At 41.6% G+C, this 12,439-nt stretch overlaps 1 protein-coding gene across 5 annotated transcripts in view; it reads right to left on the bottom strand.

Annotated features, from left to right (window-relative positions):
• Positions 1-1,753: 1,753 nt before the first annotated feature.
• LOC140163192 (tumor protein D54-like) overlaps positions 1,754-12,439 on the bottom strand; it is a 67,686-nt gene continuing 57,000 nt past the window's right edge. For all 5 annotated transcript variants that reach the window (XM_072186587.1, XM_072186586.1, XM_072186582.1 and 2 more), the window contains one exon: positions 1,754-6,371. In XM_072186587.1, the coding sequence (XP_072042688.1) occupies positions 6,234-6,371 (138 nt within the window). In that variant the 3' untranslated portion in view covers positions 1,754-6,233. The remainder of the gene's footprint in view (positions 6,372-12,439) is intronic.

The following is a 12,439-nucleotide window of genomic DNA, read 5'->3' as shown; positions in this document are numbered from 1 at the left end:
AGTTTAAAGTTTAGTCATAATTGGCAATTGCAATGAGCAATTCAAGTTATCAAGCTTTGATATGGATATAAACATTTAAAGCAATCTGATGAAGATTACGTCTGTAGTTTTACTGTATCATGTGAGGGACGCTGTCAAATTTGGAAACCATAACATGCATATATCATATATATGTACATGTATACGAGCAGTCGAGGGGCGGAGAGCAATTTACGATTACAGAGCCAGTTCAAGTTATTTGCAAGTTATTATGAAATAGACAAGTACATTTTATTTTCCGAATTTTTGATGGTTTATAGGAAGACCAAACATTTGCACCTTCAATAAATCAAGGGGATAGAACCAAAGAGCACCAACCTCGTCATGCACACTAGGATCCACAACATGCTCATCTATCAGGCCACAGTCCAGTAACCCCAATACATTTGTTGAATGACCTTTGAAAATTTGGGGACAAAAACTCATACTCTGCAACTTTGAGGTCAAATTTTACACTATGATTGTTTTTTGAGGTTATTGAACTATGCCATTGGGATGAGGCCATTGTGGTCCATATAGTGGCAGGCACGTTGCTCATGAAGGGCATAGAGTGTACACACACTACTTGCCCTCCAATTTTGAGTTGGTACTCTTTGGGTCTAGTATTGGAATAATAAATGCGTCTCGATTTGTGGAGCAATTATAGAGAGGTCTCTCTTACGCAATACAAGTTTGTTTCATAGACCACTTACGTCCGATTTCTCGAAACTTGGCTAGTGGACAGGCTTCTAAGCCAGTAGGCTAGCCCTACCAATGTAGGCTAGCCCTACCAATGTAGGCTAGCCCTACCAATGTAGGCTAGCCCTACCAATGTAGATCCATTTTATTTCTAGGGGATGTATGATGTTATATTGTAAGCACTGGTATATAGGACTAATTGAGTTTAAGCCTGATAGCTTTAGGTAGCCCGACTACTAGCCATGTTTCGAGAAACAAGCCCTTAGAGGACACAATGCATGACATGACTCCATTAGCCCTGCATGCCCCCAATTCATAGTAACATTCATTGCGTCACATTTCAAAACAAAATAGCAAAGTAAAGACTTGTTGAATCATGTTTAGCTTTTAGTACTTTGGCACATGGGGAGGTACAAAGAATTAACGTACTGACAACAGTCTAGTCCCACCTTTGAGTAAAGTCAAACCCCCAAATGTTCGAAAAATTTCAGAAATTAAAAAAAAAAATACGGTTTTGGAAAGTGTCCCTGGACCTAAAGCTAACTGCTAGGATCATTCATGTTTTTTTTTAAATTTGAGTATAGTCCCACCCCGATTTAAAAAAATGTTCACTAAAAACGGAGTGGGACTATACTCGAGTCAGTACAGTATTTTGTATTTTGATCTGGATTACAGATTTTCAACAGTGGGCTATTCCATTTAAAATCCACACTACCCCTAGCTGTGGAAGATTTTGGAAATATCTTCCACAGAGGGAGCATACATTTCAAATAGAATAGACAGTTGGGTAACTTCCATTTGAAATACTCACTCCAGTTGTGGAAGCTATAGGGTAAAGCCATTATACAGGGGAAGTATGGGTTTCAAATGATTAACCCTGACTTACATTTGATAAACATACTCCCCCTGTGGAAGATATTTCCAATACAGTGCATAATGTTTACAGCCATACAATCACATCAAAATGATTTGGACACAATCTTTTGAAGACGTACAATATATAGAAACACTGCACAAAAAGACAGTCCACACTTCATTGAGTGGTCAAAATTGTTAATGATTTATTAAAAAACTTCTGCGCTACTCAAATTTAGTACATTCACCGGTTCAACCGACGTCTTCAACCAAAAGGTTCTTGCTCTGAAGATTTGTTGTTGTTCTTGATGGCGAGATACCTTTGATGATGTCACAGGTGTAGATAGATGTTCTTTAACCTCTACGGAATTAAGAGGGCACCCCAACATCTTCTTGTTTGACGTCATCTACACCTGTGACATAACATCACTATAGCAACAACAAATTTTTATATTTACATTAGCTACTACGTATTAATATACATCATGTGATTTATTAAGAATATTGGCATTTATATGAACATGTGGAGAATGTTGTTAGCTGCATTCTGGTATCTTGTTTGTGTAAAAAGAATTCAAAATCTTCCAGATTTTAATAATTGTGTGAGTATTGGGCTATTCCAGATTTCAAATGGAGTAACCCATTCAGGTAATCCCATTTAAAATTCACACTCCCTGTGTGTGTATAAGATTTGAAAAGTTGCAAAGCCTATTATTATGTATAAATATACACCTACGTAACATGAAGGGTATCAACCAAGCTCAATATTATTGCGCTCAAATTGAAACATGTATTCATCTAAGGAATTTTAGCAGAAAAAGATGTCTGAAAGTAGTACAACAAGTGTAACAACTATAATCATGATTTTAGGAGGTGAAATGTTTTGTGGTTGTTTGCCAGATAAGTTCATAGTTCAATGCGCTTATCTGCACTGATTTTTGGACAAGCGGATAAGCGCTCAATTCAAACGCTGACTGAGGTTCTTACCAATTGGTACTGACTGGACAATATGGAATGCTTTTCACACAAGCGAGGTTTATATGTCTAACTGCAGCTAACACATATTCATATCATATTCAATATTCTTTTATATCAATCATGTTAACAATTATGACCACCCAAAGTATGGACTTTCTTTTTGTGCATTGTATACATTCAAAACATAATTTGACATTTTTTTTTCAAATTCAAAGCAACATTCAAGAGCAGTTTTTCACCGAGTGTCCATATGAGTGTAAGCAACTTTACCAGAAGGGCACTGCTGCTTTTTTTACAATGCCTGTGATTGGTTAATTACATGATACAATCATCAAAGTAACCAATCCAAATAGAACTTGTAGATATCTTTATCCATAATTACTATTCTTACCCTGTCTCTGATTGGCTCCAAACATGATATAGCTCTCCTTCTAAACCAATCAGAACAGATTTTAGAGGATGGTAGTGCTCTTTGGGATTAATTTGCTATTCTAAACTACACTTTTATGAAGATTACTCGCGTTTTTTTCAAGGTGTGCTTTAATTCTGAATATCCTCCATTATTAACAAACTTTAGTCAACTAAACCTGCTACTCCTTATTTGAGGAAAATGCACGCACAACTATAATCTGAATAAAAAATATATAGTTGGAATGAAAAATAAAGAAACGTACAGTACATGCACTGACATAATTACCATACACTGAACCAAACCAACCATTTCCAAACCTGACATTTTCAACAGCATCAGATAAAATGGGTTATTCCATTTAAAATCTACCCAATCCACGTGGAAGATTCCATCATTGTATGTTTGATACAATTCTGGTTTACCCTGCACCCCATGTGTTTTAGGTACAATTCTGGTTTACCCTGTGTACCCTGTATTTTAGGGCTAGGGTTTAGGGTTATACTATACCAGAATCATGCCATATGTTCAATCTGGTTGAAAATTGTTTAAGTTAAAAAACAACAAAATTTTTTGTTGGAATTACAAAATCTTCCCCACCCTTTCCACTTTTATGGATGTTGGAATTAACTGTTGAAATTGGTTGTGGAATTCTGACCCTGTGGATTTGAACTGGAATAGCCCAAAGGATTAGCCTAATGTTACAATACTCTGGAATGTAATCAAATGATTTGATGGAAAACTTGATTATAAAAAGACATTATTGTACTTGTAAATAAATAGGATAGGTTATGCGAAATTTGAAGCATTGACTGCATACAGTCAGTCTACTCTGAAATACGAAGTACCGACGCAGACGCACGCATTGTGCCTACTTTAAAGGCACGCATACCTGCAGCAGAGACGCAGACTACGCACTGTTAACGCGCTGTATACGCGCGCGTTGTCACTTTGTACTTCAGAGTGGACAAACTGTATATTTAGAAACATGATTACAATACTTTTGCTTTAATAACATCTATTGGGCTACATCAGTTGAAATCCATGGATATCCATACACCCCCTTGGAAGGCTTGGCCTCTGAAATGGCATGCAAATTTGGGCTATGAAGCCTCAGCAACAGTGGCTGAAAATAAATAAAGTGCAGAAATTTGGAGTAACAAAAATCCTGAAATCAGGCAATTGCCTGATAAACTGGTATCCTTGATTACCATATATTCCACAGAGGGAGTGTGAATTTCAAATGGGGTTAACTCAATGGCTGATTTCATTTGAAATCTACACCCCCTCTGTGGGAGATCAATAGCATATCTTCCATAAGGAGTGTATGGATTTCAACTGAAATAAATTGGCACTCAATTCAAAGCGTTTACTTTAATATTATCACTCAACTGTTTTTGTTCACATGCTACATTGATTCTATTAACTACAAAAATAAACTCTGCAGACTATCATCAAATAAGGAGCAGCAACTCTTAGGTTTAGGGAAAGAGAGCCCTATCTGCAATAGCTGCCAGATGTAATATTATAAGATGCATACAATTATAGAATGCATAAATTGTCAAATGGATATATGGCAGCTATTGCAGAGAGGGCTTTTTTGCACTTGCCACTTATCCTTCAAACTTTAACATCAAATAAGGAGCAGCACCTCTATTAAGGTTTAGGGCAAGAAAGCCCTATCTGCCATAGCTGCCAGGTGTCATATCATAAGATGTATGCAACTATCGCATGCATAAATTGTCAAATGGATATACGGCAGCTATTGCAGAGAAGGCTTTCTTGCACTTGCCACTTATCCTTCAAACTAAGGAGCAGCAACTCTATGAAGGCTTAGGGCAAGAAAGCCCTACCTGCCATAGCTGCCAGGTGTCATATTTTGATATATATTCAGTTATAGCATGTACAGACTGTCAAATAGCTATAGGGCAGCTATTGCAGATAGCTATAACCCCTTGAGCTCTGAGCTAGGTCAACAGACCATGAACACATTCACATACAGAGCACCTTTTAAAATATCGTCGTTGGGCAAGAAAAACCTATATATTTGTGGCCCTTGAACATGTTTAAAACAAAACTGTTAAGAGATTACATAGGAAGTTTTGCTCTAAACATATGTTCAGGGGCCAATGACACAAAGGAGGGTTTTCCCGCCCAAAACCGATGTTTTGTGAATGATAGTTTACAACAGAATATAAAACTGACCAAGTTTTCTAAAATCAATACCACCCTGCATTTGGTGATCATTTACCACCAACTTTTCTATCAAATTGCAACTAAACCTCAATCATCAATTCTAATTTTATTTGCCGCTTATCAATTACCATACGTATATATTAATGTATCCCGTGCAGTGCACATGCAGCTATATGGTTATATAGCGCACATTCATTTTATCGCATATTTTCAAAGTGTATGTACAAAATAGGGTGAGGGTTATAGCAATAAAATTATAATTGATGAGTATGCAGTCCCCAGGGTTACCAAACCCACTGAAGATTTTCATCGCTACGTTCGACCACTTCCTGTCCCATCAATGGTAATTAGAGATAAATTGGGCTACATTTCAACATTCGCTCCCATGATTCTTGATAGTTTCATGTCCCATAGAAACGAATGGATAAAAGAAATATTGGGCTTCATTTCAACAAGTGACGCTCCCCTCGATAGTTTCATGTCCCATACAAATCAATGGCTAGAGACAAATTGGGCTACTTTGCCCCACAATTTGGGCTGAAAACTTCTGGCAACCCTGACAGTTCCTTTCACACTATGATCTAAAACACATCACTCCACATGGACACAGTTCTTTTAAACCTCAATACATTTGTACACTAATAGAATGAACTTTGTGAACTATGCCTCTGGAAATGATACTGTTTTAGGTCAAAGTATCATGTTAATAACTCTATACATGGTTCAAATCCATAGCTACACCAAAGGCCCAATGTATTTTACAAAATGAAGTTTAGCTATTTAACACGTACACTACATCACTGTATACTAATAATGCACCATTTGTTATATATATCTTAGTATAGAGTTACTGTATAACACTATGTACTTGAAAGATTTGGTCATGAGTGTATGCAGATGTAGCATATCCATGGCAACCGATATCACCATGACAACAACATTGCATGTAACTATGGTAACCCAGTAAGTAACTGTAGCTCAATAATATTGGCCATTACTATAGTTCATATGAGACTTTGCAATGCCTAACAATATCAAAATAGATGATGAGGGCGCTATTCATACTCTAGAGGGCGCTCTACAAGGGTACTTTTTCTTCAGGCAATGGTGGATCACTTGGTCTACTGCTGGAATCATTCTTGGCCTCTGCACTGGCAGTACTCTGGAGAACATCCTCAAAGCTGGAGTCTTGTGACTGTGATCTTCCGACTTTATTCTGTGCATGGGTAACAAATGTGATCAATTATGATGTTAATTAATGGTCATAAATATTTCTCTCATTGTTTGAGTATAGATAACAGGTTCTTAAAGCTAGAGTCTTGCGACTGTCACCTTCTGCCCCAAGGCTGCCTTGGGAAACAAACATGAAACTAAGGTCAGAATTTTGCCGAGAATCGATTCTGGCAATTTATGTGGCATCCTAGTTGATTCTCTCATATTTTTATGAAACTAATGAAACAGAATCGATTCTGCCAATTTATGGGAATCCTAGTTGATTCTCGCAAACTTTTGTAGTTTACACAGACGTTGATTTGCAAGAATCAAATAATTCCTGCCAATTTATTCTGCAAGAAAATTGAATCTTGCACTTCAAAACGAAATTATGACCCTGGAGACATTTTAATTACACCTCATATTTGAATTGTGTGCAGTAAGACCGTTTTCTCATTATGTGAGTTTTATATAGATCAAGAGTTCTTGTCCATTTTGTGACCATGACTGAAGTCCCTGGACAAGTAAATGTCATGCCGTTGACAAAATGTCAAATTATATTTACATGTACATGCAGGGTTCTTATAACAATTTTCCTCAACTCCATTTTGCTCTAGACACTGCCTGGATCTTGATGTAATATACTGCGCACAAACAGCATCTGTACACTTAAAAGCGAAAGTGATTTCTTGTGCACAATAGAGTTTTGTTCAACTCAGGACATGGCAGAAGGAAGATCCACATTGCAAATTTTGGTTAATTTTGTCGTGTTTTTTTAGCCATTTGGGTGTGCGTCGATGGGTGATAATTATTTGCCGGGAAGGGGGGTCTTGCACGGCTGGCTTTACCTTAACATAAGGTGAGGCTGTTGACATCTGTACAATAGATCTGAATGCATTTGATTCCCTCAATCCTCAATTTACCGGGAAAGGGGGTACTTTCATTACATTAACTGCCACTCAACCTATGCAGAACAACTCATCTCCCACCACATCTGATCTTGCTGTTTACCCCACTGACGTTGATTTGAATGCACTGGTCAACCCCTGCATTGAGGGTTCCCCTAGATTTACCACAACATTAGCAGTGGCCATTGATATCATCCATTATAAATCAGGTTTGCATACATTGAGCCACCCCAGTCCCCCGAGGATCCCCTAGGTTTCCCTTAACATTAGCTATGGCTATTGATACCATCTTCTTAACAGACCTTAATGCATTGGACCACCCCAGTCCCCCGAGGATCCCCTAGGTTTCCCTTAACATTAGCTATGGCTATTGATACCATCTTCTTAACAGACCTGAATGCATTAGGCCACCCCAGTCCCCCGAGGCTCCCCTAGGTTTCCCTTAACATTAGCTATGGCTATTGATACCATCTTCTTAACAGACCTGAATGCATTGGACCACCCCAGTCCCCGAGGATCCCCTAGGTTTCCCTTAACATTAGCTATGGCTATTGATACCATCTTCTTAACAGACCTGAATGCATTAGGCCACCCCAGTCCCCGAGGATCCCCTAGGTTTCCCTTAACATTAGCTATGGCTATTGATACCATCTTCTTAACAGACCTGAATGCATTAGGCCACCCCAGGCCCCCGAGGATCCCCTAGGTTTCCCTTAACATTAGCTATGGCTATTGATACCATCTTGTTAACAGACCTGAATGCATTAGGCCACCCCAGGCCCCCGAGGATCCCCTAGGTTTCCCTTAACATTAGCTATGGCTATTGATACCATCTTCTTAACAGACCTGAATGCATTAGGCCACCCCAGTCCCCGAGGATCCCCTAGGTTTCCCTTAACATTAGCTATGGCTATTGATACCATCTTCTTAACAGACCTGAATGCATTGGACCACCCCAGTCCCCGAGGATCCCCTAGGTTTCCCTTAACATTAGCTATGGCTATTGATACCATCTTCTTAACAGACCTGAATGCATTAGGCCACCCCAGTCCCCGAGGATCCCCTAGGTTTCCCTTAACATTAGCTATGGCTATTGATACCATCTTCTTAACAGACCTGAATGCATTGGACCACCCCAGTCCCCCCGAGGATCCCCTAGGTTTCCCTTAACATTAGCTATGGCTATTGATACCATCTTCTTAACAGACCTGAATGCATTGGACCACCCCAGTCCCCCGAGGATCCCCTAGGTTTCCCTTAACATTAGCTATGGCTATTGATACCATCTTCTTAACAGACCTGAATGCATTAGGCCACCCCAGTCCCCAGAGGATCCCCTAGGCTTCCCTTAACATTAGCTATGGCTATTGATACCATCTTCTTAACAGACCTGAATGCATTGGACCACCCCAGTCCCCGAGGATCCCCTAGGTTTCCTTAACATTAGCTATGGCTATTGATACCATCTTCTTAACAGACCTGAATGCATTAGGCCACCCCAGTCCCCGAGGATCCCCTAGGTTTCCCTTAACATTAGCTATGGCTATTGATACCATCTTCTTAACAGACCTGAATGCATTGGAGGATCCACCCCAGTCCCCTTAACAGAGGATCCCCTAGGTTTCCTAGGTTTCCCTTAACATTAGCTATGGCTATTGATACCATCTTCTTAACAGACCTGAATGCATTGGACCACCCCAGTCCCCCGAGGATCCCTAGGTTTCCCTTAACATTAGCTATGGCTATTGATACCATCTTCTTAACAGACCTGAATGCATTAGGCCACCCCAGTCCCCCGAGGATCCCCTAGGTTTCCCTTAACATTAGCTATGGCTATTGATACCATCTTCTTAACAGACCTGAATGCATTGGACCACCCCAGTCCCCCGAGGATCCCCTAGGTTTCCCTTAACATTAGCTATGGCTATTGATACCATCTTCTTAACAGACCTGAATGCATTAGGCCACCCCAGTCCCCGAGGATCCCCTAGGTTTCCTTAACATTAGCTATGGCTATTGATACCATCTTCTTAACAGACCTGAATGCATTGGACCACCCCAGTCCCCGAGGATCCCCTAGGTTTCCCTTAACATTAGCTATGGCTATTGATACCATCTTCTTAACAGACCTGAATGCATTGGACCACCCCAGTCCCCGAGGATCCCCTAGGTTTCCCTTAACATTAGCTATAGCTATTGATACCATCTTCTTAACAGACCTTAATGCATTGGACCACCCCAGTCCCCGAGGATCCCCTAGGTTTCCCTTAACATTAGCTATGGCTATTGATACCATCTTCTTAACAGACCTGAATGCATTGGACCACCCCAGTCCCCCGAGGATCCCCTAGGTTTCCCTTAACATTAGCTATGGCTATTGATACCATCTTCTTAACAGACCTGAATGCATTGGACCACCCCAGTCCCCGAGGATCCCTAGGTTTCCCTTAACATTAGCTATAGCTATTGATACCATCTTCTTAACAGACCTTAATGCATTGGACCACCCCAGTCCCCCGAGGATCCCCTAGGTTTCCCTTAACATTAGCTATGGCTATTGATACCATCTTCTTAACAGACCTGAATGCATTGGACCACCCCAGTCCCCGAGGATCCCCTAGGTTTCCCTTAACATTAGCTATAGCTATTGATACCATCTTCTTAACAGACCTGAATGCATTGGACCACCCCAGTCCCCCGAGGATCCCCTAGGTTTCCCTTAACATTAGCTATAGCTATTGATACCATCTTCTTAACAGACCTTAATGCATTGGACCACCCCAGTCCCCGAGGATCCCCTAGGTTTCCCTTAACATTAGCTATGGCTATTGATACCATCTTCTTAACAGACCTGAATGCATTGGACCACCCCAGTCCCCGAGGATCCCCTAGGTTTCCCTTAACATTAGCTATGGCTATTGATACCATCTTCTTAACAGACCTGAATGCATTGGACCACCCCAGTCCCCCGAGGATCCCCTAGGTTTCCCTTAACATTAGCTATAGCTATTGATACCATCTTCTTAACAGACCTTAATGCATTGGACCACCCCAGTCCCCGAGGATCCCCTAGGTTTCCCTTAACATTAGCTATGGCTATTGATACCATCTTCTTAACAGACCTGAATGCATTGGACCACCCCAGCGCCAAGACGATCCCCTCGGATTGGCTTAACATTAGCTATGGCTATTGATACCATCTTCTTAACAGACCTGAATGCATTGGACCACCCCAGTCCCCCCGAGGATCCCCTAGGTTTCCCTTAACATTAGCTATGGCTATTGATACCATCTTCTTAACAGACCTGAATGCATTGGACCACCCCAGTCCCCCGAGGATCCCCTAGGTTTCCCTTAACATTAGCTATGGCTATTGATACCATCTTCTTAACAGACCTGAATGCATTGGACCACCCCAGTCCCCGAGGATCCCCTAGGTTTCCCTTAACATTAGCTATGGCTATTGATACCATCTTCTTAACAGACCTGAATGCATTGGACCACCCCAGTCCCCCGAGGATCCCCTAGGTTTCCCTTAACATTAGCTATGGCTATTGATACCATCTTCTTAACAGACCTGAATGCATTGGACCACCCCAGTCCCCGAGGATCCCCTAGGTTTCCCTTAACATTAGCTATGGCTATTGATACCATCTTCTTAACAGACCTGAATGCATTGGACCACCCCAGTCCCCGAGGATCCCCTAGGTTTCCCTTAACATTAGCTATGGCTATTGATACCATCTTCTTAACAGACCTGAATGCATTGGACCACCCCAGTCCCCGAGGATCCCCTAGGTTTCCCTTAACATTAGCTATGGCTATTGATACCATCTTCTTAACAGACCTGAATGCATTGGCCACCCCAGTCCCCGAGGATCCCCTAGGTTTCCCTTAACATTAGCTATGGCTATTGATACCATCTTCTTAACAGACCTGAATGCATTGGACCACCCCAGTCCCCCGAGGATCCCCTAGGTTTCCCTTAACATTAGCTATGGCTATTGATACCATCTTCTTAACAGACCTGAATGCATTGGACCACCCCAGTCCCCGAGGATCCCCTAGGTTTCCCTTAACATTAGCTATGGCTATTGATACCATCTTCTTAACAGACCTGAATGCATTGGACCACCCCAGTCCCCGAGGATCCCCTAGGTTTCCCTTAACATTAGCTATGGCTATTGATACCATCTTCTTAACAGACCTGAATGCATTAGGCCACCCCAGTCACCCGAGGGCCCCCTAGGTTTCCCTTAACATTAGCTATGGCTATTGATACCATCTTCTTAACAGACCTGAATGCATTGGACCACCCCAGTCCCCGAGGATCCCCTAGGTTTCCTTAACATTAGCTATGGCTATTGATACCATCTTCTTAACAGACCTGAATGCATTGGCCACCCCAGTCCCCGAGGATCCCCTAGGTTTCCCTTAACATTAGCTATGGCTATTGATACCATCTTCTTAACAGACCTGAATGCATTAGGCCACCCCTGTCACCTGAGGGCCCCCTAGGTTTCCCTTAACATTAGCTATGGCTATTGATACCATCTTCTTAACAGACCTGAATGCATTAGGCCACCCCAGTCCCCCGAGGATCCCCTAGGTTTCCCTTAACATTAGCTATGGCTATTGATACCATCTTCTTAACAGACCTGAATGCATTGGACCACCCCAGTCCCCCGAGGATCCCCTAGGTTTCCCTTAACATTAGCTATGGCTATTGATACCATCTTCGTAACAGACCTGAATGCATTGGACCACCCCAGTCCCCCGAGGATCCCCTAGGTTTCCCTTAACATTAGCTATGGCTATTGATACCATCTTCTTAACAGACCTGAATGCATTGGACCACCCCAGTCCCCCGAGGATCCCCTAGGTTTCCCTTAACATTAGCTATGGCTATTGATACCATCTTCTTAACAGACCTGAATGCATTGGACCACCCCAGTCCCCCGAGGATCCCCTAGGTTTCCCTTAACATTAGCTATGGCTATTGATACCATCTTCTTAACAGACCTGAATGCATTGGACCACCCCAGTCCCCGAGGATCCCCTAGGTTTCCCTTAACATTAGCTATGGCTATTGATACCATCTTCTTAACAGACCTGAATGCATTGGACCACCCCAGTCCCCGAGGATCCCCTAGGTTTCCCTTAA

This window comes from Amphiura filiformis, chromosome 10 (assembly GCF_039555335.1).
Source record: "Amphiura filiformis chromosome 10, Afil_fr2py, whole genome shotgun sequence".
Taxonomy (NCBI): Eukaryota; Metazoa; Echinodermata; class Ophiuroidea; order Amphilepidida; family Amphiuridae; genus Amphiura; species Amphiura filiformis.
The sequence above is the reverse complement of the archived record's forward strand: the minus strand, read 5'-3'. Positions and strand labels throughout refer to the sequence as shown.